The following is a 27,176-nucleotide window of genomic DNA, read 5'->3' as shown; positions in this document are numbered from 1 at the left end:
ATCAGGTGTGTCTAGCCCATTGACAGTATAAAAGAACTGGACAGAGCAGGTGTGATACAGGTGTCACCCATAGAAAAAAACCTTCCTTCTGGCTCCAGTACAATGAAGCCAATTTCGTTGCCATTTTTTCACAGTACATGCGCTGCCATTTGGAGCCAGTCGACAATGACTGGTCCGAGTCAGCTGAATCATGTTTCTATGGCAACTGCTGTCGCCAATCATGACTGAGCTTGTTCAAGGTCCACGCCCCTTTAATCAAACGTCAATCAAACGTTCAAAGTGGGGCCAGGATGCACCACATGTTTTTACCGAGACATCTGATTGGTCAGTTTAAAACTTGAATAACTCGCAATAAAGACAAAATATCATGAAAAAGAAAAAATCACGATTATCATAAAAAAGTTTAAAAAAGTATCAAATCAAGAATGATTATTCTGACAACTAGAATGACTGGGTAATAACTATTTCTCTACAGAAATTCACGGGATTTTCACTTCTTGGGGCCAGCGGATACTTCCTGTTTGGAACACGAGGGGTGATTCAGTCCAGTTCTCTAGATACAGTTTATGGTTTAACCACAAGAAGCTTCAACGGCAGGTTGGTTGGAGAGCAACACCCCAGGTTTACATGAACCCTGACATTTCTAAACCAAATATTTGGGACCAAGAGGCCAATCTACAGTTAGTTTTCTGAACCAAACTGTTAGCTTACACGTGTCTGTTTGAACTACTGTACTGAAATCAAAGTGAACTGACTTGATTGATTATTCACATACTTAAGTGAACTGACTTGGCTCCAGTTACAGTTTTTAACCAAAGAATACACAAATAAACGAAGCACAAAACGGAGGACGTTGATGATTGACAAGCTGTTTTCTTCTGACATAAACCGTTTCCTCCGGTATTTCTGCAGCAGGAACTCACCACATTCAGGAGCATGATGACGCAGAAGTTGATGCAGACCGCCGTGCCCGTGGTCGCCACCTGAGAGTTGTTCCTGATGAGCGCCCAGCCGAAGGCAGCGAAGGTGCTGACCGTGATCACGCGGTAAATCACGATACCAAACACGGCGGCGATCACCACCAGGATCTGCTCCAGCAACAGAACAAACATTCAGCCAGTAATGAACATATTCAGTTTCAGACTGAATAAAGCACGTCAAAGTCAAGGCCCAGGGGCCGGATCCGGCCTTCCAAATCAATTTATTTTATTGTTATTAAATACCTGATGCTAGCTGTTTCGGCTAAATTATGCTATTTTTTCTTTAGTTTTATAGGCTGTTTTTTAGTTTAGTTATTATTTATATGCTAGCTGCTTTGGGTAATTTAGGCTTTTTTCTTTTTTTTTAGGATATTTTCAAGTTTAGGTATTTTTTCAGCTACATGCTAGTTGTTTTAGCTAGCCTAAGTTTTTTTAGGCTTTTATGCTAATTTGGCATTTAGCTAATATTTTAGCTTGCTATCAGCTTCAGTGTTTTAAGCTATTAATTTCAGCATCTTCAGCTATCAGTGCTAGCATCTTTATCGGTCAAACTCAGCTTACAGCATTCACACTAGTATTATCACAGGTAATGCTGTATATCTAGTTCATAATTATGTTAAAAAGTTACAGTTTTAAAGTTTTAAAAATGTAGTTTTAGAGAGTTCAATAAATGTTTATCCTGTTCGGCCCGTGACATAAAGGAATGTTTTGTAGTTTTTGGCCCCTCGTGCGATTGAGTTTGACACCCCTGGAATAAGGTCTAACTTTATGAATTCATTTCTAAAAAAGGAATAGAAATGTGCTTTACTGGCTAAACCTTTGTGATTCTGATGTGATGATCAATTACTGATTCAAAAGTGGTCAAATATTACTAATCATGGATTCTGTTGCTCTGCCTCTTATGTTCCTGCTTTTGTTCTATATTTCAAAATAAAAGTCAATACCAGAAATATAATATAGCTGCGTTAGTTGACTTAAAAATAAATATATATAAAAATAAATAACTAAAAAAAACATAAAATGACAACTCAATCCTCCAAACGGCTTTTTCCTCTTCTTCAAAAGAAAATGGCATTTGACATGTCATTATATAAAGTTATCTAGTAAATTTGTACCAAAATCCAATTAGAAATAGCAAATTGGACGATTAAAATGGATTAACACAAATGCTATATAACTGCATCACTTGTCTCTTAAACAAAATGAAAAATCAATCCTCTAAACTTTTCATTTTCTACTCCTTCTCTCTCTCCTTGTGTTGCTGTCATTTTCAGGTATCCATGCTCATCCATGCAGCTCACCATAAAGAAAATTCCGGATGCAGAGACGAGGAGACGACTGTATTTTTCGGTGAAGGCCTGGTAAGGTTCCGGCTTTCCAGAAATGGGGTTCATCCTCTCCTTCTTGGAGTACTTGGCTTCAAACTGGGGGCGAACTTCATCCTGGAAGATCAGGGCCAAGAGGTTTGAGAGAAAAGACATGGAAAGACACTTTTACAAGATGAGCAACACAAAGTCAGATTCATGTTTGGAGCTACAGACTCACAAAGATCAGGAAAATTAGAAGCAAAACAAAATAGTTTTAGGTTTTAACATCTGAAAACAGATATTTACACCTGTATAGGTGGTGGTAGCATCATGGTGGGGGCTGCATTCACAAAACAAAAATCAAAATTTTTAGGCAAAAAGTCTTTGTTTTAACCCATTTAAATTTTAGTTTAGTTATCTACGCAAAACAGAAAACCCCCCAAAAATATTAGTTTTTTTACAAAAACAAAGAAAATTATTAAATTAAGGAAGAGTTTCTTTCATTTTACTGTTGGATTTGGAAAACATAAAAAATCCAACAAATTTTAAAACATTTAAATTTCCATGATATTGTTGCTGCAAAGCAAACAAGAGTTGGTCAAATGTAGATCTGCCTTCACACCAAACCCATGTCAGGCATCAGAGACACCAGGTTCATGTCAAATGATTAGAGGTCCTGCACCGCCATTCAGCATCAGGCGTGGCGGGACGCCATTTTAACCATCACGGCGCATTAAGGGTGGAGCAGCTAGAGTCTGTGCGTCCTGTCAACCAACCAGGGGCTCCAGTTTGGCTGTGACATGGAGTCCAAAACAAACATGGAGGAGAATCTGATCGTTCTCTTCCTGAACCTTATGACATTTTATTATTTGTATTGAGCCAATAATAAAACTGTTATCTAACTTTATTCCTAGTTTATGCTTCTCAACTGCCAAAGACTTCTGACTGTTCATGATTCACTGTTAAATGCTTCACAATTTCAATGTCTCTATAAGGAAGATGTGCCTCACCACAGCTGTGCCGCGCGTTTATTCATCACTCCTCGCGTCATCAATCGGTCAACAATCTGAGCCAATAGTTGAAGTGCTAACTTTCCTCACACTCGATCTCAATCAAATCGCTGCCTTTAAATTCAATGACGTTTGTTTTTCAGATATTGCGCCTAAATGTCATGGAACTGCGCAGTGTCTTCCTGATATACAGTCAATGTTTCCATGTAGTGATGAGGCTAAAGACTTTGACAGCAGCTCCTCCCACACGTGTCAAGCAACAGGCACATCGGGTATGTGACGTGCGTTCAAGTATGTGCTGGTGTTCACATTTGACAAGCAGGAAGGGGCTTCTTCTTCTTCTTTCTCTTTTTCTACTGTCTACTAGTGCAGGTCCCTCCTATGGTTGGAAGAGGTTTGGTGTGAAATGTCAATGTGGTGAATCTGGTGAATTCTGTTCACAGTTTTCCTTCACTGCTCTATTCCAATACATGGAAGACTTGATGTCATCGTTCCAGCCAGGTACAAACCACAGATATTCATTTGTTCTCCATCGTGATCAATTTTCAAACGGTTGGCACTTCCATGAATAAAGGGGGACGCCAGCCATATGCAGGGCAAGCCAAAAAAAGAGCCCACACTGCATCTATGTAAAGACTGACCCATATTTTTGTCCAGGTGTGAATCATGAAACCCTTTTTCTATGAGTGTTTGAGCTGAATGTAACGTTTGTCCCAGACAGTTAACAGCAGAAAGCTGTTGAGAAAGGCTTCACCTCCTCTTCCTCCCAGTCAATCAGATCCCAGTCGTATGCCAGGACGGCTCTGCGTCTTTTCCAGAACTCCAGGAAAACTGTAGCTGAAGAACACAAAACAGTGGGTTTAGGACACTTACTGTTTGAAGGATGATTCCTTGACATTCATGGTTAGTGTGTTGTTTTTAGCAGTCAGAATCTCAAACACATCTTAAGTTCCTCGGCATCATGAAACTTTTCAAATTTTCATCAACCGAACAGAAACCACTTCAGATAGTCAAGAAAACCTTCAGTTTAAACCACGTGTTAAAGTCAAGGCCCGGGGGCCGGATCCGGCCCTTCAGATCATTTTATTTTATTGTTATTAATGGTCTGATGTTATCTTGTACTCATGTCTAACTCGTATAATTTTGACCAAATATATTTTAATGCAGAGTAAAATATTGAAGGTTATTTAAGGTTTAAGTTGATTTATTCTGGAATAATATTCCTGACTTTTTATTATTCATAATTATGTTAAAAAGTTACAGTTTAACGTTTTAAAAATTGTCATTCTGATAGGTTTTTGGACTATTTTGGAATTTACTAAGATTCTTTTAAGATTTTTTGGAGTTTAGCTAATATTAAGCAACATGCTAGCTGTCTGGGCTAATTTTGGCTTTTTTTTGTTTGTTTTTTAGGCTAATTTGGCATTTACCTAATATCTGGCTATCAGCTTCAGCGTTTTCAGCTATTACCTTTAGTGATTTCAGCAATCAGCTTCAGCATATTTAACCATTAATCTCAGCATTTTCAGCTATTAAAGCGGCCAAATTCATCTTACAGCATTCACACTAGCACTATCACAAGTAATGCTATATATCTAGTTCATAATCACATTAAAATCTTATAAAGTTTTTAAAATGTAGTTTTATAGTGTTCAATAAATGTTTATCCTGTTCAGCCCGTGATCTAAGGTGTGTTTGGATTTTGGCCCCTTGTGTGATTGAGTTTGACACCTCTGATTTAAACTACTCAGATTTGATCAACTTTACAATAACACAATGAAAAATGACTTGAACGTATCAAAATACCGCTTTGGGGTTCTTTATAGTGAGGACTAAACAGTATAATACACTTAACCCTCATACTCTCTTATGGGGTCCAGATGACCTCACCCGTACATTGAGGTGTTAGCCCTTCCATGACAAAGGTGGACAAGACTTCATGTCTATCATTGGACACCAGTAAAGATTGACAATCATTGAAAAAAAAAGTTCAGCGCACTGTCTTGTGGAGTCCAGATGACCCAACTTTTAATGTAAGCACGCCTAGGAGAGCAGAAGGGTTAAAAGATCCAAACGTTGTTTTTTTCATGAAATAATCCCTTTAAATAGTTTATTTGCATTTAAGAATTAAAAAATGTCAGATTGAATAGTTTCCCGTCACACATTTTCACCTCACCAAATCTGGTGATTGTTGCTAAAAGTTTGTACACTCCTCATTAAAACACCTTTATTCCAAAATCGCTGCTGTGTAATCTGATGGCCGCAGTACTGCATTACATTTTCATTATACATTATGACACTATAATGAGTCTGCACTCACGTTCTGTGACTGTTGGATCCAAAGTCTTGCTGTCAGCGACGTAATCAGATTCAGTCTAGATAGTCAGACTGTATTTACAGGTTCTTATCAAAGTGCTGGTGATCAGCGTACACTGAGGGTGCTGGGGGGACAGGAGGGACTTCATGGCTGAACAAAGTCCTGCTCATGGATTACTCATTGAAGGAGTTCGTCTGCCTCTGTGCTGTAAGCAGCAGCAGCAGCAGTTCTCCTCAGTATCAGCCCTGACAGGCAGCAGAACGACGTGTTCTGAGAGGACTGCTATGCATGGGGAGTCAGCGGGGGGCACTCTTCAGACGACCGTTAATGACCGGATTCCAGCGGATTCTCTCCTTCCCACCAGAACAACAATACATTCATCTGGAGAGCACTAAAGGACTGACGGATCGGTGAGTCATTACGGAGGCTTTGAATGAGGAGAAAGTTTTCTGTTATAAAACTGTAAATGTCAGGGGGGGCGTGCAGCTGAGAAAACAGCTCTGGTCTGCTCAGATTTGACTGGTTCACCTCAGCTCTTCATCTGGACAGCAAAAAATCATTTGAAAAGTCTGAGATGATGTGTAATTCGTGTTTATGTTCTTAACTCTAAATCAAGGGTGTCAAACTCAATCACACAGGGGCCAAAATCCAAAACACACCTCAGGTCACGGGCCGAACAGGATAAACATTTACTGAATATTCTAAAACTACATTCTTAAAACTTTAAAACCATAACTTTTTAACATAATTATGAACTAAATATATACCATTACCTACAATAATGCTAGTGTGAATGCTGTAAACTTAATTTGGGCTCTGAAGATGCTGCAATTGATAGCTAAAAGCAACGAAGTTGAGCAGAAAACACGGAAACTAAAGGTGAAAATGCTGAAGCTGAAAGCCAGTTAAAATATTGGCTAAATGTAAAATTAGTCCCAAAAAAAACAAAACAACTTAGGCTAGCCAAAATAGCTAGCATGTAGCTGAAAAAAATACCTAAATTCAAAATATCTTAAAAAACGGAAGAACTAAATTAAATAAAAACCTCAGGTTAGCTAAAACAGCTAGCATGTAGCTGGAATATTAGCTAAACTCCAAAACAGCAAAAGAAATCTTAGTAAATATCAAAATAGTCCAAAAAACTTTTAGAACATCAATTTTTAAAACGTTAAAACTGTAACTTTTTAACATAATTATGAATAATAGAAAGGCAGGAATGTTATTCCAGAATAAATCAACTTGAACCTTAAATAACTTTCAATATTTTACTCTACATAAAAATATATTTTGTCAAAATTATACAAGTTAGACATTAAAACAAGATAACATCAGGTCATTAATAATAATAAAATAAAATGATCTGGAGGGCCGATAGAAGTGCCTTCTGGGTAATTCTTTATTGAAATATGTTTTCAAGTCCTTTTCCAATAATTGTTTCCATCTTTTGGTGTGATTCTGGTCCGGTTTGACTTCAGTCACTGCTTTAAAGTTTTCTTTTACATCAGTCACTTCTGTCAGCATTTCTGGAGTGCTGTTAAATGACTCAGCACTAAAGTTAGGTCATATTTAGTCAGGACACAATCAAACACACAGCAAGAGAGTAAAAAGACTCTTGTTTTATTGAAAAATCTTCTTGCATGAAAAATAATCATCAAGAAAGTTTTTCAACAGCAAAATAATCTCAGTTTAGGAAAACAACTTAGTGAAAATAGACGTTTTATCTTAGAATAAAAACATTATGCTTAGACCATTTTTCTAACCCTATTGGCAGATTGTTTTTTTCTCATTTAATTACTTTTAATTTTAGGAATTCTGGACTTGCAGTGCACAGGTTTTGTTAAACCCTCGTGCTCTCTTATGGGGTCCAGATGACCCCACCCTTACATTGAGGTGTGATTTCTCCCATGATAAAAGTGGACAAGATTTCATGTCTGCCACAGACACCAGTGAAGATAAAAAATCCTTGAAAAAAAAAGTTCAGCGCGCTGTCTTGTGGGGTCCGGATGACCCACTTTAAATGTGAACATTCTAGGGCAACACAAGGGTTCAGACCAGATGACATTGACGGATTTTACCAAAAGTAAAGCTCCACTCAGAGGCTGTAGAGTCTTTTCTTCATGTCTTATGACCTACAGCCGTGTTGTTCCTCCAGTGTGCCGTGGAACATTAATGTTCAGGTGCAGCATGGGAAATAATTCAGTTTCACTTTATGTGTCAAAAACATTTACCAGCTCTGTGTTCATCCAAACCAGGGTCCTCCAATCTTCAACCTTAAAAAGACAATCAGGTTGATTTCTCACCAACCACGACTCAGGAGCCACAAAGTCTTCCAAAATAAGACGCTCCTCTATATTCATGTTACCTTTACTATTAGGATATTATCAATAAATTATTGTTTTTGAGCATGAATGAAACATAAACATTGCTAGAATAATAATATTTTTTTTCTAAATATGAAATTGGTATTAACTTTTAACTGACTCCCTTTCAAAATAAAAGACATGAGTACTTCAGTGGAGCAAATGTCGCATTACAGCAGAGTCTGCAGCCTGCAGGTCCGGAACCACATGTGCCTCTTTGGTTTAAATGAAATGTCTTTAAAAATGGAAAAAGTAACTGGAATGGAAAACGTATGTAAGTAGTAAAGTTAAAAATAGTAAATTAACTTAGTTAAACTCACTGACAAACAGTTAAAGGACGACATGAATCATTCAACGAGGATCCTAACAACACAAGCTGTAACTCTCCATCAATAGTTTATCAACGACATTCTGACACATCTGGACTTCATTTTGAGCTTCATTTATCACAGAAAATCCATTTATTGTCAGTAAGGAGAATTAAGGCTGTGCTAAGTCATACATACTCTGATGTATCAAGCTGGCGAGCTCCGGTGTATCAACTTATGAACAAATTCAAGGGTTGAAAGTGTTCCTCGTGGTTTTAATATATGGTAGAGGTCACTTCATTAGCTCTGATTTACCTTTTATTGGTTATACTTATGTATTTATGGCTGAAATGCAACAGAAACAGTAAAATAAACTGCTTTTTAGATCATTGATGAGTTCCCATGATCCTATAAGATGTCTTTTATTTTGAAAGGAAATCGCGCAAAGCTCAGTGAAAAGTTTTAAACTATTTCATATTCTTAAAAAAGCTATTTTCTTTGTTTTATTTATGCCAAAAAAACCCACAAAAGTGTATTTAAATGTATCACGTCAGTAGCAAAAACATAAATATAAATCAGTATCTTATTTGAAGACTTTGTGGCTCCTATCGCGTTTTGGTTGGACAGAAATCATCTCGATTGGCTCTTTAAGGGTTGAATGCTGCTGACTCCTGTATAAGGTAGTTTTATGTCAGCAGTAACAAAAACAAACTACATACAGTTCATTTTATAGTGTTTGGTGGAAATTCATAAACAGAAATAATTCAGACCTTATAAATGATCCCTACTGTGTTTTTGGACCATACGGTACAATTTAAACCCTTGAAACAGTCCGCTTATAAGTGAATAAAGTTTGACTGTTTTTCCACCTGCAGCAAATGACAAAATACTTTTTATTCAAGGTTTTTTGTTATCTAATTGTTCTCAGATGGTTATGTTTGTACCACGCTGGACACTTCACATCAATAAATACATTTTAAGACAAAAAGTAACTTTGTAAATCTGAACCTGTGAACCACAGAAATCCTGTCAGTTAGGAGGATGAATGTTTGAACATTTTGACTAAACCTTTCTTTGTTTGTGTGTTGTCAGCAGTGAAGGAGGGGTCAGATGGAGTTCGTTCAGAACCAGAACCTGACTGCAGGCCTCCAGCCCGAGGTCAGACTCTGGGATTCAACAGCCCAGTCTGTCAGAGCGGGTACAGTGTTTGCTTTGGTAGTACACTCTGCACCTTTGAAATTAATCATGAATCATAGTCTCAATCTTACTTCCTAAGGCAGAACTGATCTTCTGCTTGACTGGATCTCATGTGAAATCTCCCTCTTCCTTCCTTGTGAACAGTTAACAGCGCCATAGCGGTTCTGGCCGCGCTGACCTTTGTCCTGCAGCTGTGCCTGGTTCTGTTCCTCCTGCTGAGATGCTGGAGACTGGACAGCAGAGCGCGAGAGGCTCTGCAGCAGCCCGACGCTCTGAAAACACCGAGCGGTGAGCGCTCCAGCTGCACTTCCCCTCCACTCTGACCACGTCGAGTCTTTTTAGTTGGACAGTTACAAGTATTTAACCTTAATTTAGCATGTTTCCTTTGAAAGTCGCATCACATGAATATACCCATCCAGGAAAAGAGGGGCCCATATGGTTTGAAAGTGGGCCAAAAATGTGGACCCCGAATGGGTTTGTCCGTACTTTCTGTGGTGGCCCCACCTGTTTTTGCCCACATCGACTCAAGTAGGCACTCCGCTAGCGAGCTACAGTGTAGTGAGTTAGTGAGCTCTGGTGTATCGAGCAAGTGGGCCCCACTGTAGCAAGCTAGCGAGCAGCACCATAGTGAGTTAGCTAGCTCCGGTGTAGCGAGCTAGCGAGCAGCACCGTAGTGAGTTAGCTAGCTCCGGTGTAGCGAGCTCCGCTTTTAAGACATTTAGGATGTGGAATTTTTTTAAAAACTTCACAGTCCTAATTAAAACCCCACTGGGAACATTTAGAGATTTTTTTTTTAAATTGTTGTAGGGGGACCTTAAACCAATGAGGAGAGACCCATTTGGGGCCCACATTTTTTTACCATTTTAAACCGCATGGCACCCACTTGGCCTTGCTGCTGAGTAGAATCAGAACTACAAAATAAAAGAGTAAACTGAAAGTTAATGAGGTGTTTCTGCTGCTGCTGTTCTGCAGCTCTTCATCATTTTCCCGTTTTCTTGTCTCTTGTAGAACACAGATTCTTTCCTCCACACATCTACAAACCACCCACCTCCTCCCTCAGAAACGATGCTGCTGGAGCGTCACTTGTCCCAGCAGAGAAAGACCCCCCAGCTTATGCTTTGTGTGCACATCCTCCCCCCCACTGGGACCTCATTCAGAGTGGGGGGTGTCCTGATTCTATAGTCTGGCTCTGAATCTCATTTATAGTTCAAACGTAGAAAATGTGTCAAGTAAACCAATGTTTTTTAAACAAGTGTAACAGGAATGTTTTTTACTTATAGAATCACTGAAATAAATAAAAACGCACTGTTAAATGTTTCGTTTTTGCTCATTTATTCTTTATCTAACCTGCTTTCAGATGAGCTCTGGTCTGATTTCTCTCCTCAGTCATCGTCAGGTTCTTCAGGTTTCCCTCCATTCTTTACATTCTTTACAGTCTAATTATTTCATGTGAAAGATGTATTAATATTAAGGCAAAGAATGAAGGGTCTGTTTGGAGCCCAGAGACCCAAAAACCTTTTGTGAGCACACATTAACTACAGGTAAACGAGTCACAGGTGAGGATGGTTAGTCATCATGGTATGTAAACTGTTGAACAGTCATTTGGGCAGCACATTCTCATTCCAAAGTCGTCACATTTTGAGGCATGGTTAAGGACCCTTCCGCATCAAAAAATGATGTTTTGGGTGTCTTTGTCACAAACGGGTTCCAAGTGTTGCAGGTTTAACAGCTCAGACAGATGGACAGGAGTCAAGCACAGCTAAAAGTCCACAAAGCTAAACCAGAGTCAGGCAGGCAAAGGTCGAAACCAAGTATGAGAGCATCAGAGAGCAACCAGAGTGGTCAGAATCCAGCTGAAAGTCGGGGCAGGCAGCAAACAAGCAGAATCAAAGACGACGCAGGATCAGGTGAACTGGAGATCAGGTCAGGATAGAAATGCTCGGTATGAAGGCAAAGTGGCACAAACAATACTTCACACTGAGTGAGGCTCTGTGCAGTGCTGGAGTGTCCTGTGGGTGATAGGCAATGAGAGTCAGCTGAGCGGCATCTGGGGAGTGTGTGCTGTGGCTGCTGGGAGGTGTAGTGTCTTCAGGACTCTAGAGATGGCTTCCACCGGTGATTAGAGGAGAAGACTGACTCCTGGCAGTCTCCAACTTGTGTTTTTTGATGTGCTGACTGTTTCAATTAAATCAGAGGTCCAGTTATTTTGTCGGATGTGTTACTGGATGTGAGGTCCGAATCTAAGGATGCAGCTGGTTCTAGTACCCAAATCCAGTATTCTAACCCTTACTCGGTCCACGTCTGGTACCGTGTCCGGAACCAGATCCAGCACCGCGTCTGGAAGCACTGAATGTAATGTATGGTTCTATTTTATGGTTTCATAGAACCATACATTGGTTCTAAGAGATTGGTTCTAAGGACAAACCAATGTTTGGCCTTAGAACCAATGTATGCTTCTATGAAATAGAACCATACATTGGTTCTAAGGGATTGGTTCTAAGGGATTGGTTCTATTTCATAGAAGGATACATTGGTTTAGAAGCATACATTGGTTTTAAGGCGTTAGAAATGCAGCCTTACATGTCTTCGTGTTTTTAAAGACAAGAGTAAGTTCTTCCCAGAGAGGAGAAGAAATAGAGTTTATGTTAAGAAATCTCCGCAGTTGATCATAAAAAATGTGTTTCTTGTGTTTTCACAACTTACAAATGCTTCTCAGAAGGTCACAGCTGTGAGGGTAAAGCACAAAGACTTACCCCAGACGGCCATGAACACAGCGAAGAAAACCGTCGCTCCGTTGTCAAAAAAGTGGGTGACCTGAAACATCAAGACTGGATGTTAGAGTTCTGCCAAAACTGTAAAGAGAAATGTTTTAGGTCAAAAAATGTGTCAACATATGTCTGTAGAAGGGCTTCTGGGAAGTACCTTAGCATAGATGCAGCTGTCTGACAGTCTCAGGTAGGGACAGTACTGGTCACAGATGGGACACATGATGATTTCAGTGGACTGGCAGATTTCTTTGCTGAAGAAAAGCAAATATTTAGCTGGATTGGTGTAAAGTGGAGTTCTTTTACGCTGAGAAACAAGTCAAGTGATTTTGGACAACGATGAAAGGCAGTTGAAGGTTTCTGTGTTTACCTGACCTGGCAGTCATCCAGGGTGAAAACCCCATAGAGGAAAACACACAGCCCCACCAGCGCTGCAGGAAACAGCATTCCTGTGTACCAGCCCAGCCAAGCAAAGTACAGACCGATCTTTTCCCCAAAGTACCTCCTACGGCAACAACACAGGGACATGAGAACAGACTGATGCTTCAGGAGACTTTTTCAAACATCCGTAACAAACATGCCCCTGTCCCACAGTCTCTGGATAAAATGCAAACTATTTCAAGTGATAGAAATCATTTTCAATGCCATCACATAGAACCTTACTTTCAATCCTGTTGGGTTTTGTCTTCTATAAATGTGTTCATTTGTTAAAATTCTGTACCAGAAACCTCCAAATACCGTTTTTTGAATTTGAAGCCAACCCAAAAGCCTCAAAGGGTGCTGTTCTTTAACCCTTTACCTACCCATCAAGACAAAATCAATTCAAATAATATTTATTTCAGCTACTTATTGCATAGATCTGCAACCTATAAACGGCCAATTATTACAGACCACAAAATCTTACGTCACCTTTTAGTATTATGTTTAATATAATTAAAGAGTTGTTTCTTTTTTTGGCAAAAATGAAACATGAACATAATGATAAAATTGCCTTTTCCCCAAAATACTAATTTTTGCTCATAAAATATATTATTCTTCCACAAAACACTAAATTATTTACGAAGTTCTAAATAGTACTAAATACTTAATTGTACATAAAAAAACATACAACTTTTTACATACGAAATACAAATTTGTGCCCACAAAATACTTATTTTTCCCTCAAAACACAATTTTTTTTACAAAATACAAATTTTTGTCCACAAAATTCTTGTTCGTGCCCACATAATACTATTTCATGCCCACAAAACACTAATTTGTGGATAAAAAATACCAATTTGTGGCAAAAAAATTGCCAACAGGTGCCTACAAAACAATAATTTGTGCAACAAAATGCCATTTTTTGCCCACAAAATACAAATTAATTCATACAAACATTTAACTTGTCCCCTACAAAATATGACAATGCTTTCAACCTTTGACAGAGGTTTTTATGATATCCTTTCAAAATAAAAGACACCCAGTGTCACATAAAATAGTGCCAGTGCAGCAAATGTAGTGGTGGGTAGTGTGATGTCAGCAGTAAGTAGTTGCTAATCAGTCAACTATTAAAACCATCATTTGTGGCAGCTCTACTCACAATCAACGTTTTTAAAAGTACGTTTTCTAAAATGTTCTTCCATTTGGTTGAGCGGCAGTTAAAGGGTTAGGAAGCATTTCCTATTGAGACTGATGTTAAAAAGTCCAACTTTACACCATAATCTGACTTCTGTACAGCAGTTTACAAAAAACTTAGAGGTTTGCTGCAAAGCGGTTCAAGTGGTTCAGAACCGGGTTCAAACTCTGGTTTGTCTGGACTTCTAGAACAGAATCATCCCAACAAAGGAGCAGCTACCTGATGAGCTCCAGCGGCTGGTACTTGTACCAGACTCCCCACCAGGCCCAACACTCGTACAGCAGGTGCCGGTGGTTTTCTGCTCCGTGTGTTCGGATGGAGTTTTTGCTGTGGTAGTTGCCCTGTTGAAGTACACACATTTGATTGGTTCTCCTTTAATACAATAGTGCAACAGCCAAAAGCAAACAAGAGGTATTTACAATTGTGCTCATACATTTACTTACACTTCAAGAAAGTATAATGTTTTGGTCATTTCTCAAAGAATGTAAAATGACACAAAACAGTTTTCCACTCCCAGTTAGTAATTGAGTGAATCCATTTACTGTCAAAATAATTCTGTTTTCATTTTTAAAATCATCATGACATCAGAAACTTCACACATGATCAATATATGTGCACTGAAGGTCTTGGAGATTCTGGGCTCCCAACAGACCCTTGAATCTTTCATCCAGTGCTTCACTGACATTTGGGATCCTGAGTCATGGGGAAAGCTAAAGAGCTGTCACAAGATCTACGGGAAAAGGTAACTGAACTATACAAAGCAGGAAAAGGGTATGAGGAGTGTTCAAACTGATCAAGAAGTGGAAAGTAAGGAGTTCTGTTGGAACCAAACCATCCAAACTTCTGGACCAAAGTCAGATAGATGGATGAATAGACCAGAAACGCTATGTTTGGAGGGGAGTCAACAAGTCCTATGATGAAAATAACACTATTCCTACTGTGAAACACGGAGACGGATCGCTGATGGTTTGGGGATGTGTGAGCTACAAAGATAGGACACTTGGTCAGAACTGATGCCAAGTTGAAGAGACTGGAGGAAAGCCTATGAATTTTATCAATACTTCCATAAGCTCCGGAGTCGTTCCATCAGCTTTTAAACATGCTGTAATTAAGCCTCTTAAAAAAAGTCACAGTGACACATCTGTTCATCTCATTTTAGACCTGATTTTCATTTATCTTTTTTAAGTTATTAGAAAAAATATATTTTTAAGCAGATGCATTCCCTTTTAGAACACAATGTTATTTCTGAGAAGTTTTAGTCAGGTTTTAGATCTCGGCACAGCACAGAGTCTGAAGGTCCACAATGACATAGCTGTGACCGTTGATGCCAAACAGCCTGTTGTTCTGGTGCTGTTGGACCTGACAGCAGCGTTTGACATGGACCATACAGTCCTCCTGTCTCGTCTAGAACATCACGTCAGGGCGCCTCACTTGACTGGTTCAAGTCTTATCTAACAAAGAAAGGTTTTTTCTGGTAGTATTGGTGAGGACTCTTTATCATGGCTCCACTGTCCTGTGGAGTACCTCAAGGCTCTATTGTTGGGCCTGCCCTTTTTTCTTTATATCTGCTGCCTCTTGGTTCTGTCATTGCATGACGTAATGTTTCTTCATTGCTATGCAGATAGATAGAACAACTTTATTCGTCCCCCAAGGGCAATTTAGTTAAAAGCAGTTCTCCAGCGTATGACATAATACAACAAACAAGACAGTAAAAAACACAACATTAAAAACTTATTAAAGAAATAAAAACAAATAAATAGATTTAAAAAATACAATTAAAGGATTAAAGATAGGAACAGATACCTTCTACAATTGGGTGTGTTCACTTTGATGTAAGAGCTTTATGGCATTTATGATAAAACATGTGGGATACTTGAATATAACGGCAACCTGAAGAGAGGATGTGTTTATGTGTTAAAATGATGCTTTTTTTTATTTTTGCACCACCTGCCTGATGATATCCAGATATATCATTCCCTCAGTTTGACAAAAAAAGAGCTAACCTCTACAGCTGGCTCCACCACTGTTGGAAGTCTAGGGGTTATCACTGTTTTAAACTTGACAAACAAATTGATAATGTTGTCAAAATGATCTTCTATCACTTTACTAAAAACTCAACCCTCCCTGAGCCGCAGTGATCTACAAACAGCCATCCACGCCATGATCACCTCCCACACAGTCTCTTCACTGACTCCCTGCTCATTTTAGAATTCAGTTTAAAGGAGCCATACCATGAAAAAACATCAAGAGCATTATACTGTTCATTCCTCACTATAAACAACCCCAAAGAGGTATTTTGATCTGTTAACACATTTCTAAGTAATCCTTTAAAAACCTGCACTCTCAACAGCAGCCCCTCCCATACCCACGAAAACAGGCAGGTCCTCACGATCTGACATCACAGAGTGAGACCGCCCCTTTTAGGAAGAGTCTGCTCTGACAGCTCCATCCCCAGTCTAACACCAACACCAGATTTTCTCCACAGAGCTAGTGATGATCAGCAAAAAAAACTTTATTTTAGATGTAGAATATCATATATCTTCCAACTGTGTCCCATCTTTAATAAGTTCCAGCTCAAACAGTTTGTTACTTTACACTGTGTTGTGAACCAGTGTAGCGACGGCCAGGGATACTAAAGGCTGATATATGGTTTGTGTCTCCATCTTTGAAAAAAAATAGGATGTTTATTCTTGGCACACTGGTGAAGGCTCTAGGATGATGTTATGAAATGGGCGGCAACCACACGCAGCGACAGGCGGAGCTTCAGGAATTGAGTCGTTTTATTTCCAGGTAGGAAAAAACTAATACAAATGAACAAATATTTCGTAAATAAATAGTTTTTTTAGTGTTCCAAAGGTATATTTATATAGATATAGTTCACTCTGAAAGGCTGAAGAAAATCATGGACTGTTTGTTTTTAAAGCTCTTCATGGTCTCGCCCAGTTCACTTTACCTGTTCAGCCGCTCTCGGGTTTAAAGGGTAACCAAACCCTCAAACAACTATTTTTGGCTGTTTACATCTATAAATGGGGTTTAAAAGTGCTGTTTGTTGGTTATTGCCAAATTTGTACAAATTAAAATAAAGTAGTTTAATTCATAAAAATATGATAAAAAACCGTCTATGAGCATCGCGCCCTACAGGTTGAATTGAGGCATTGCGTTTTAATTTTGTGATTGGTCAACTGGTGTAAGTCTCAGAAGTTTGACGTCATCATGCTCTGAGATCCAATATAAAAGCCCCGCCCATCTTTGATTCTGTTATGGTTGGTTGTTAGCTTTAGCTTTAGCATGGCTCGTAGGTGTGTTACCTTTAGTTGTCATACATCTACTGGCTTACACAACTTTCCAGTGGACTTGGAAGTTAGGGGACAGAGGTTGAGTGCAGTTGGCATTATATCCAGCAAACTCTGTCCTGGCGATGGATTTATTGAACGTTTCACTCTGGATTGTTTGTTTTTTTAACACGTTAACTTTAATACTAGCAGCATTTACCACTCAGACTCTCGTCTCCTTCAGACCTGCAAACCCTCAGCTGCGCCGGCAGCCCCACTGTCGGGCATTGCAAAAGCAGCATCTTGAGTATTTCTATATCTTACTGGATTGGCCCTTGTCTATTCACTGCTATAGACAGAGACGTGTTCACACAGGCGCCACTGCTATGCTTGAGTCACGTCAACAGAGCGCAGCTGTTTCCATGGAAGATATGCAGACATCAACCACAAAAATGGCTTTTGATGCTCAGTAGTTGTGGAATTTTATTTTCTTTCATTTATTTTATTGCATTCCTATTTTTCCTTTATTGTTTTTTTTTTCTTTCTCAGTTTTATGCTGCTTTTGTTCTTAATTTGTCTCATTTTAAACTTTCTTTTGTATTAATGTATTGTGAACCACTTTGGTACACATGAAGGAGTTGTAAAGTCTTTAATGAGTAAAGTTTCATTCTTTCATCCACCGTCACTCTTCAGCTCAGAGGCTGCACACTTAGACATTTCAACATGACAATAATCCAAAACACAAGTCCAGCTGTCATTGGTTACAAGGTACTAAGAACTGGAGGATGTAATTTTGATTTGGGTAATTTGGAAAGTTTCTGTTGTCATTAAGATTTAGAAAGTGTAACAATCAATGACTTAATCCAACCACTAACCATGAATGGAAAAATACATTTTTTTGTTATATTTTCTGAAAATAGCCTAGAATTCATTATTTCTTCCAGGATATATAGACTTAAGAGCACAGCTGTTGATTCTGAGCAGAGCAGGAAAGGAAAACCATGGAAGCAGATTATCCGGTTTACCTCGTGGAGAGGGAAAGCTGCTTCGTATGAATTGTTGTTCAAAAGGCGATTCAGTCCTGCAGTCGGGCAGAGAAGATGTGTGAAGCTGTGGCTAACAGCAGGTTCATTTCAATCCTGTCAGTTTAAATTAGAAAAACTAAAAGCAGGTTTTTGGGAAAGTTGGAGAGAAACACACCCATCTTGTTTTTCCCCTCCTCGTATTTGACCCTCTGCAGAATGTGGTGAATGATGCGACTTCTGGTGGCGTTGTTGAAAAAGGTTTCTTTGTTGTGGATGATGAAACTGTAATAAACAGAAATGTGCTTTTAGGATGCTGCTTTCACTAAGGCTGGGTATGGTCAAAAAGGTAAAGAAATGATTTGATTCACAATTTTTTTCTTTTTTTCTGATTCTCTCAATTCACTCAATTCAATTCGATTCAACTGAATTTTGAGTTTACACGGTTTACACATTAACGGCAGGTTAACACCGCACAAGGGAGCGCTGTGAAGCGGAGTGTGCGCGGAAATCCAGTTCGTTACAAAAACTTAAGACGCTTGGATGAAACTTTTGCTTCCAAAGGAGCTGCGGGAATTTCCCAGAAGAGGAACGTAGCTGAAGAGCCACTACACACACACTTACAGCGAGCCTGCATGGAGAAACGGCATCAGCTGAAGCGGCTCAGAATATCCTGTTAAACGTGGAGGATAATTATCATCCAGAGCAGGTGTTTATTATCGATGAAACAGGAAAATTCTGGATAGAGATGCCCTCTGACAATTAAATAATGAAAAAGGAAGCAAACACTTTTTAAAGGCACAGAGAGACAGGCCCAATCAGAATTCTTACATCCTCCCTTCCCCGTCATTTAGCCCTCCAAACGGAGAGCTATGAAAACATACTGTGTAAAAAGGTCATGCTACAACAAAAAGTCATCACTCACATTTATATGTAAACTTCTATGTTTCAGAGCGCACCCACATGAAGAAAAGCACTTCTCAGTGAGACACGGTCTAACGGACTTAATATCGGACTTAATATCGGACTGTTCTGGATAAAAAAAAAACATTAATGTTGAGCAATTCTCCAATGTTGTTTAATAAATGTTTACAAGGCAGGATGCTTAGCACAATGTGAGCATTGTTCTGCTTCTCCTGGGGGCATTTTAGTTTAGCCACTAGGTGGAGCTCGCGTTATAGCAGTACGCTTTTGTTCAAGAAGAATACGCAAAGAATGAGCAAAAAACAATGTTTTAGACCAAAAATAGGTACATTTCCTTACAAGAGTTTGGAAAATTCATGTCTGTGAGTTTATAAAGATGTTAATTTAGTCAGAATGTATGTTTAGGTCAATCGAGCATTAGCATTAGCTGTCCTATAGGAAATCCCATTATACGTTAGCTTCAAGCTAGCTTTTATGTGCTAAATCGATTCATATTTTTATTAATCGATTATTGATCTATTAAACTTAGCTGGGTTCAAATCGATTAATTGATTTTATCAACTCAGCCCGAGTGTCTCAGCAGAGAGAGGGGCCGGTTAACAAACTCACTGGTGGATCCTCGACCGACTGAAGGGGGCGGTGAAGCTTTCGTTCTCCTCCAAGTCAGGAAGAGTCACGCTGTCGAATTTCATGGGTTTGCGTGGGAGCCAGCCGCGGAATTTGTTGATGTGCTTCTCCATTCTGCAAGAGAGGTTTCCATGAGAGCTGCAGAAGCAGCGTCGTCCACATCAAATCACGTCAAAAATCCCAATCTCACCTGCTTAGAAATCGATGTCGCCGTTGCATAAAAAATATCTTCCTCCTAGACGAAGTAAAAGACAGGAAGTGAGTGCATCAAAGTAAGAACTCCTTAGGAATATAATTCAGAGTGAATCCTGCTAAAGCAACAGTAAGGCTTTATTTTAGACTTTTTCCTATTTTTTTCCTTCTTTCCTTAATGTAAAGCACTTAGGGACATTTTAAAGTGGTATTGAAATAAAGATCAAACAGATCTTTGCATGGACTCCCTCATTGTTGAACCACTCTTACCTGTAGACTTGAGTTACACGTTCAGGTTAGCATGCACACATTGCAAACATGGAGGAGTTCATCCTCGCAGACGGCTCCTCTCACCTGAAAGGCATGCGTATGTTCATGAGCTCTGCATAGCGACACAGCACGTCCCACGGAGCGTGGAGCTTGAGGAAGATCATGTCGCTGTTCGTTAGGGAGGCCTGCAAAGACACAGAAGCAGAGGTCGAGTTGAAGTTTCACCGATCGCTCTAAAGAGCCACTCCAGTAAAAATGCTGTTTTCAACATGTTCTTGTTGCATTTTTCTGGTGATGGAGGACATGTATGAATCATTTTGGACTGTGTTCTTGTGAAAATGAGATAATGAAGAACATACTGTATATACGGCTCTGTTACACCTTAGTTGTGGCTCTTTAGCTTCAAAGAAAAATGCTAACGACTGAATACATAAGAGATGAGTTAGTTTAGTTATGTCATTTTTGCCTGGATTTTTAACAATTCAAGAACCTAAGCAAAAAAGTTTAATTTACGGTGTTTTCTTGAGAAAATGAGATACTATTTCGTTATCACAAGAAAACAAACTTTTTTTTCTCGTTATGATGAATTATTATCACGTTTTCTCGAAAAAAAGTGATGACGAGATAATAACTTGCTTTCTCGGCTATACGGTGGTGCAGTGGTTAGCGCTCTTGCCTCACAGCGAGAAGGCCCCGGTTCGACTCCCAGCTGGGACCTTTCTGTATGGAGTTTGCATGTTCTCCCCGTGCATGCGTGGGTTTTCACCGGGGACTCCGGCTTCCTCCCACCGTCCAAAAACATGGTTCATAGGTTGATTGGTGACTCTAAATTGCCCCTAGGTGTGAATGTGAGAGTGGATGGGTGTGTGATTGAGGCCCTGAGACAGACTGGAGACCTGTCCAGGTGAACCCCGGGATAGGCTCCGGCACCCCCGCGACCCAGAAAGGGAAGAAGCGGACAAGAAGATGAATGGATGGATGAACTTGCTTTCTCAAGAAAATGGGATATTATTTCACTATCAAGAGAAAACAATTAAAAAAAGTAGGACAGGCCGTTTTTGGCTTCCGTAGAGAAGATCTACTAATAGATAAAAAACAACTCTTACTGAGTGATTTCTTTCTCCTGTTGTTTACCACAAAATAAAGTAACTTCAAACAGGTAAAGTCTCTGCATCTCAGTGCAGGAACAGAGAGACGCTACAGTATGTTCTTCCTTATCACAGTATAACGAGAAAATGAAACTTGTTTCCTCGTGATAATGAGATGGTGGATCTCATTATCACCATGAAATGGTAAAAATAAATAAAAAGGGCAGGCTATTTTCGGCTTCCATATTTCTAAATATTTCTTTATTCAAATCATTGTGGATCAGGAACAGACAAATAAAGGGTTGCATTTATGACGTAGAAAATAGACAAATAGATCCATGAACGTCTTTGTTTTCCTCGTCTGAGCTGGAATCTGGATCTGAACTGTACGTCTGGATAGCTCTGATATTGTTCACCATTTTTGTTGCCGTGGTGATGTGAGGTTGGGGTTGTGAGGGGCTGTAAGCTAGCGGGAGACATTGTAAACACAGGGATGATGGGAAATGAAGGAAGGCTTACTCTGCACCAACAGTCCCCCCCCCACAACTCAGAGATGAATTTCTAATGATCTTTGGGTACTCTGCAGAAACTATGTCCGGTAACGGATTACAAAGTAACGAATTACTGTAATTTAATTACTTTTGTCAGTAACGGAGGAACGTAACGAATTACAGTTCAAATTTTGGTCATTAATTACAATTTCTGGACTGGAGGAACCTTTGTTACTCTGTTACTTTGGTTTTGAAGGCTCTGACATTTTCTCTTGGTTAAATGAAACAAAAATAAGTAATAAATAAAGTAATTTCATTACAATTTCATCCAGTAACTAAAGTAAAGTAATCAATTGCTTTTTTAAAGTAACTTACCCAACACTGACTATGTCCTTTTTTTTTCCTAAAAACATCATCATAATAAAGGACCATTTTTAAAATAGATCATATGATCAGTGGAACGTGAAGCCCTGGTTTTGGTATGACAGGGTTCTAAGCTTTCTGCTGAAGACACAAAGGTTCTCCACCTCTTTCTCCATCAGCAAGCCCTCCGCACGGATGTTCCTCTCAAAAATCTCCCTCTTCTCCGACTGCGAGCTGGACTTCCTGTAAACCAGGACGTAGTCTATCCGGCTCTTTCCGTCACTGAAGAACAGGCCGCTTGTTTTTTTCTTGCTCTGCACTCAGAACATCATGGAGACACATCATAGAACCTCCTGTGATGTGGATTATGCACAGAAAAAAATATTTTTCTGATTGTGTCCAAATTCCCTCATTAGTTCCTAAGACTTTAATGTAGCGGGACTATCTAGTAATGTAATTATGGCACATATTCACTACATTTTTTTTAATGGCAAATATAACAACACATTTACTGAAGTAAAAACTGGGCTAGATTAATAAAATCGATGAATCGATTCATAAAAATACAAATCGATTTAGCACATAAAATGAGCTAACATATAATGGAATTCCCCATAGGACGGCTAATGCTAACGGTCGACCTAAACATACATTCTGACTAAATGAACATCTTTATAAACTCACAGGCATGAATTTTCCAAACTCCTTTAAGGAAATATTTTTTAATTGACCATTTGTTGTCAAAAACACATTTTATTGCTCATGCTTTCTTCTTCTTCTGGAATAAGTTGTAATGCTGTAGTGCGATCGCCACCTAGTGTCCAAACTGAAACGTCCTCCAGGAGAATCAGAACAATGTTTCCAATGTTAATGATCTGAACATTTTAGTTAGAACTTCTCCTTTAGAGAATCCATGTAACACTGGATGATATTAACAATCTCATTATTTCACTGATACATTTACAGTATGTGAACTGGATCAGATTAATATAAATATATTCAAAAGATTATTAATGTATTTCTAAACAAATGTGTCTAAACGTGTGAACTCACAATTGAATTGAATAAAAGAATCGAAAGAAAAAAATCAAATGGTTTCTGGAGATTATAATCCATACCCAGTCCCAGTAAAAACCTTTTAAATATGAACATCTAACAAAGACTATATATGAATCTACTTTTCTGATGATGAAAACTTGGATCATTCATAAAGATGGTCAATATTTGCCTATCTATTAAGCATTGATGTATGCTAGTTTCTGGGAAATGTTTAGGGCTCTGGATTTGGGAATAGTAGGTTTGACCAGCTCTACACAGAGCACTAAATAGTGAGTAGTGAAGGAATTCAGACACAAGCCTTATATGTCAGACCAGACATTTGCATTGACCTCAGCGATGCACAGGTTGGACTTTGTGTTGTCTTCGAGGATGGTGCTGTTGGTTCCGGGGTTCTGTAGGGTGAAGTCCTCGTCTCTGGACCCACTGCTGATGCCCTCACACCTTTCTGTCTCAAGCAGCACATTGACGTCCTTCACTGCTGGGCAGAAGATTCAACACGACGGCAAACACAGTCCGGTTCAGAACCCTGCATTCCTCTGTCCGCCTGAGAACTTTATTGATCAAAACAATGTGAACTTCACGTGAGGGGAATTATCCTAACTCTAGATCACATGTAAAAGTCAAGGCCCTCCAGATCATTTTATTTTATTGTTATTAATGATCCGATGTTATCTTGAGCTTATTTTTAACTAGTATAATTTTGACAAAATATATTTTTATGGAGAGTAAAATATTGAAAGTTATTTAAGGTTTAAGTTGATTTATTCTATATTCCTGCCTTTTTATTATTCATAACTATGTTAAAAAGTTATGGTTTAAAAATTGTCATTCTGCTAGCTTTTTAAATTATTTTGACATTTTTTAGGCTGTTTTGGAGTTTTGCTAATATTTTAGCTACATGCTAGCTGCTATGGCTAATTTAGTTTTTTTAGGCTGTTTTGGAGTTAGGCTAATATTTACATGCTCGATGATTTGGTTGATTTAGGCTTTTTTTTGTTTTTTAGGCTATTTTGAAGTTTAGCATTTTTTTCAGCTATCTGCTAGCTCTAATGGCTAATTTAGGCTTCCCTTTTTAATTTTTTTTTTGTTTGTTTTTTTGGAGTTTTGCTAATATTTCAGCTACATGCTAGCTGTTTTGGCTAATCTATACTATTTTTTGTTTTCTTGGCTATTTTGGAGATTAGCTAAAATTTCAGCTACGTGCTAGCTGTAAGGGGTAACTTGGGCTTTTATTTTCAATTCTTTTTAGGTGTTTTTGGAGTTTGGCTAATTTTTTACATGCTAGCTGTTTTGGCCAACTTAATTTTTTTTTTTTTTAAGTTTTAGGCTAATTTGGCTTTTAGCTCATATTTGAGAAGGCTATCATCTTCAGCGTTTTCAGCATCTTCAGCTATCAGAACTAGCATCTTTAGCGGTCAAATTCAGCTTACAGCATTCACACTAGTATTATCACAGGTAATGCTATATATCTAGTTCATAATTATGTTAAAATTTACGGTTTTAAAGTTTTAAAAATGTAGTTTTAGAGTGTTTATCCTGTTCGACCTAAGGTGTGTTTTGGATTTTGGCCCCTTGAGCGATTGAGTTTGACACCCAGAGCCTTGGACTTGAATCAGAATTTATAACATTCTATAAAATTTTACACAAAAATCTCAGAGTTTTGACAAAAGCTGTTCCTCATAGCTCAACTTCATGTCCAGCACTTCTTGATTCAGGTTCTATCAGTACAGAAAGGAAGCTGCAGGACTTCTGAGAAGTTTGAGACACTAAAGGATTCTGATTTCAACAGAAAATTGGGCCGATTTACAAACGTTTGATTAAATGCTTTTTTTTTTATAATCTGGAAAAGTTATATTTGTAACTTTGTTTTCTTATTTTAAATCAGTTCAAACGACTCTTGTGAAGCTGTGATCCTTTGCTTCTTTCACTACGGCATCAGACGCCTGCAGGAGCCTCCGGTGTGTCTTACCCAGAGCAGGCCCGTCGTCCTGCATGCTGGAGTCCAGGCCTGAGGCAGACGACTCCTCCATGATCTCTTCTCCTCCACAGTAGGAGACGGTGAGAGGCCGGTCGGCCGCCTGGTGGCTGCACGCTGAGGACTTCAGCAGGGCTTGGCGAGGATGGGAGCTCTGCCGCTGGGGCTCAGATCCATGTAGAGACAAGCTCACATCTGTTCAACACAAAAACGAAGAAACTGCTGGAATTTCATGCTGAATATTAGGATTTATTTAATGAAAATACACATTTATTATAATAGTCCATTTGACTGTATATGAGAACTGGACTGAGTGACCCCTCCCCCACTGGAGTTTCAAACGGGAAGTACCTTCTATAGAGAAATAAACAGCTGTTACTCAGTCATTCTATTGTCAGAATAACCATTTCTTACTACTTTTCTTTAACGTTCTTGAAAATCCAAATTTTTTTTCTTGACAGTTTTTTCTTTAGTGCAAGTTATTCAAGTTCTAAACCGACGATTCGGATGTCTCAATACAGGCAGGTGGTCTCACGTCAAATTTTTGAAACATTTGCAAGACTTTGTGTGCCCCGCTTTCAAGTGGAAGGGATGTGACCTTCCAACCAGCTCACTCCTGGTTGGTTGCCATAGAAACATTGACTCAGAACGACTTGTTGACGTTTGCCTCCAACATGGCGCCGTCTGCATCGCAGAAAAAGATGTCTGAATAGATTTAATTTGATTGGAGCTGAAAGTAAACCATTTTTGGTGGATGACATCACACTAACTCAGTAGTTTCTTCTTTTTTTTCAATCAAGACAGTAGTTTAGACAATTTCAAAAGTTTTTGTCAAACTTGGTAATATTAAAATAAAAACATTAAAAAACCTACTTGGCATTAAATACATATAAAATAATTAATTAATAAAAAGAAATCCATCTTTAGCTCCTTTTTTCACTTAACCACGATAGGTTAACCAAACTTTGACAGCAACCAATCAGTTAATACTCTTACTTTCTTTGAACAAACTATCTAAACTCAAAACGATTGACAAAAATTGAAACATGCAAAAAATATAACTGTCCAGACTGTTGGTTAGATATTGAACGGCAGTGGTTTAATTTATAATGCACCACTTTTCATACATACCATTAATATTCATAGCACTACTGGAGCTTTAAACGGTCGATCTAATTTACGTATATAGATATTTGAAAAGATCATGTCAGTCACTAAGAACCATAATTTTGCTTTTTTTGTAACTTTATTTGTTTGCAAAGCCCAAACAGTTTTGTTAAACTCCAAACAGCTGATTATTTTCAAGTGGAAATGATTTATTTAAGTGAGTTTGGAGTTTTCTGGAGTTCAGAAAGTTCTATCACTTTTGAAGCTGCTGCACCTCTTTATCTGTAAACCTCATGTTCCATCCTTGCTCCACCAATGAACCAGATGCATTGACTGTACAAAAACTGGACAACTTCTCCCTCCTCTTGTACTAAACAGGAAGTACCTGCTGGCTTCAAGACAGTAAAATCCCATAGACTTTTATACAGAAATAAACATCTATTACTCAGTAAATCTATTTGTCAGAATACATTCTTACTCTGATACAATCTTTAACATGTTCTTGAAAATCTTCGCTTTTTTAAAGATATTTTTTTTCTTTTTTGCAAGTTAGTCAAGTTATAAACCAACCAATCAGATGCCTCAGTAAAAGCATGTGTTGCTCAATGGTCCCGCCTCCCATGTTTGATTGACAGTGGAAGGGGTCAGTCATGATTGGCGACTGTAGTCCCTCTAAAAACGTGACTCCGACTCACTTATACCAATCACTGTCGCCTGGCTCCAACCACCTTTTCTTGAACGAGAACCCTGGCCTCCCACTTGCATGTTCTACTTCTCATTCCAGCTGCTTCACACTTGAACCTGCTCTCGTCTGTGAAAAGTACAGGGCACCAGTGGCAGACTTGATAATTCTGGTGTTCTTGAGCAAATGCCAGTGGAGCTCCACGGTGCTGGGCAGTGAGCACAGGGCCCACTACAGGACGTGGG

At 38.8% G+C, this 27,176-nt stretch overlaps 1 protein-coding gene across 5 annotated transcripts in view; it reads right to left on the bottom strand.

The window, feature by feature from the left end:
• The window catches only part of LOC112154274 (anoctamin-4), a 108,229-nt gene that overhangs the window by 17,778 nt on the left and 63,275 nt on the right, over positions 1-27,176 (bottom strand). For 3 of the 5 annotated variants that reach the window (XM_036217051.1, XM_024285088.2, XM_024285092.2), the window contains 15 exons: positions 25,137-25,337; positions 23,497-23,645; positions 22,273-22,422; positions 20,251-20,351; positions 19,895-19,939; positions 19,687-19,818; positions 18,332-18,438; positions 18,157-18,212; positions 14,079-14,200; positions 12,615-12,749; positions 12,402-12,498; positions 12,233-12,293; positions 4,052-4,134; positions 2,282-2,422; positions 924-1,088 (listed from right to left, as the gene is read on the bottom strand). In XM_036217051.1, coding sequence (XP_036072944.1) covers positions 924-1,088; positions 2,282-2,422; positions 4,052-4,134; positions 12,233-12,293; positions 12,402-12,498; positions 12,615-12,749; positions 14,079-14,200; positions 18,157-18,212; positions 18,332-18,438; positions 19,687-19,818; positions 19,895-19,939; positions 20,251-20,351; positions 22,273-22,422; positions 23,497-23,645; positions 25,137-25,337 — 1,745 coding nt within the window. The remainder of the gene's footprint in view (positions 1-923; positions 1,089-2,281; positions 2,423-4,051; positions 4,135-12,232; positions 12,294-12,401; positions 12,499-12,614; positions 12,750-14,078; positions 14,201-18,156; positions 18,213-18,331; positions 18,439-19,686; positions 19,819-19,894; positions 19,940-20,250; positions 20,352-22,272; positions 22,423-23,496; positions 23,646-25,136; positions 25,338-27,176) is intronic. The other 2 variants (XM_024285090.2, XM_036217050.1) reach the window with 2 other exon arrangements.

Source organism: Oryzias melastigma, linkage group LG19, assembly GCF_002922805.2.
Source record: "Oryzias melastigma strain HK-1 linkage group LG19, ASM292280v2, whole genome shotgun sequence".
Classification (NCBI taxonomy): Eukaryota; Metazoa; Chordata; class Actinopteri; order Beloniformes; family Adrianichthyidae; genus Oryzias; species Oryzias melastigma.
The sequence above is the reverse complement of the archived record's forward strand: the minus strand, read 5'-3'. Positions and strand labels throughout refer to the sequence as shown.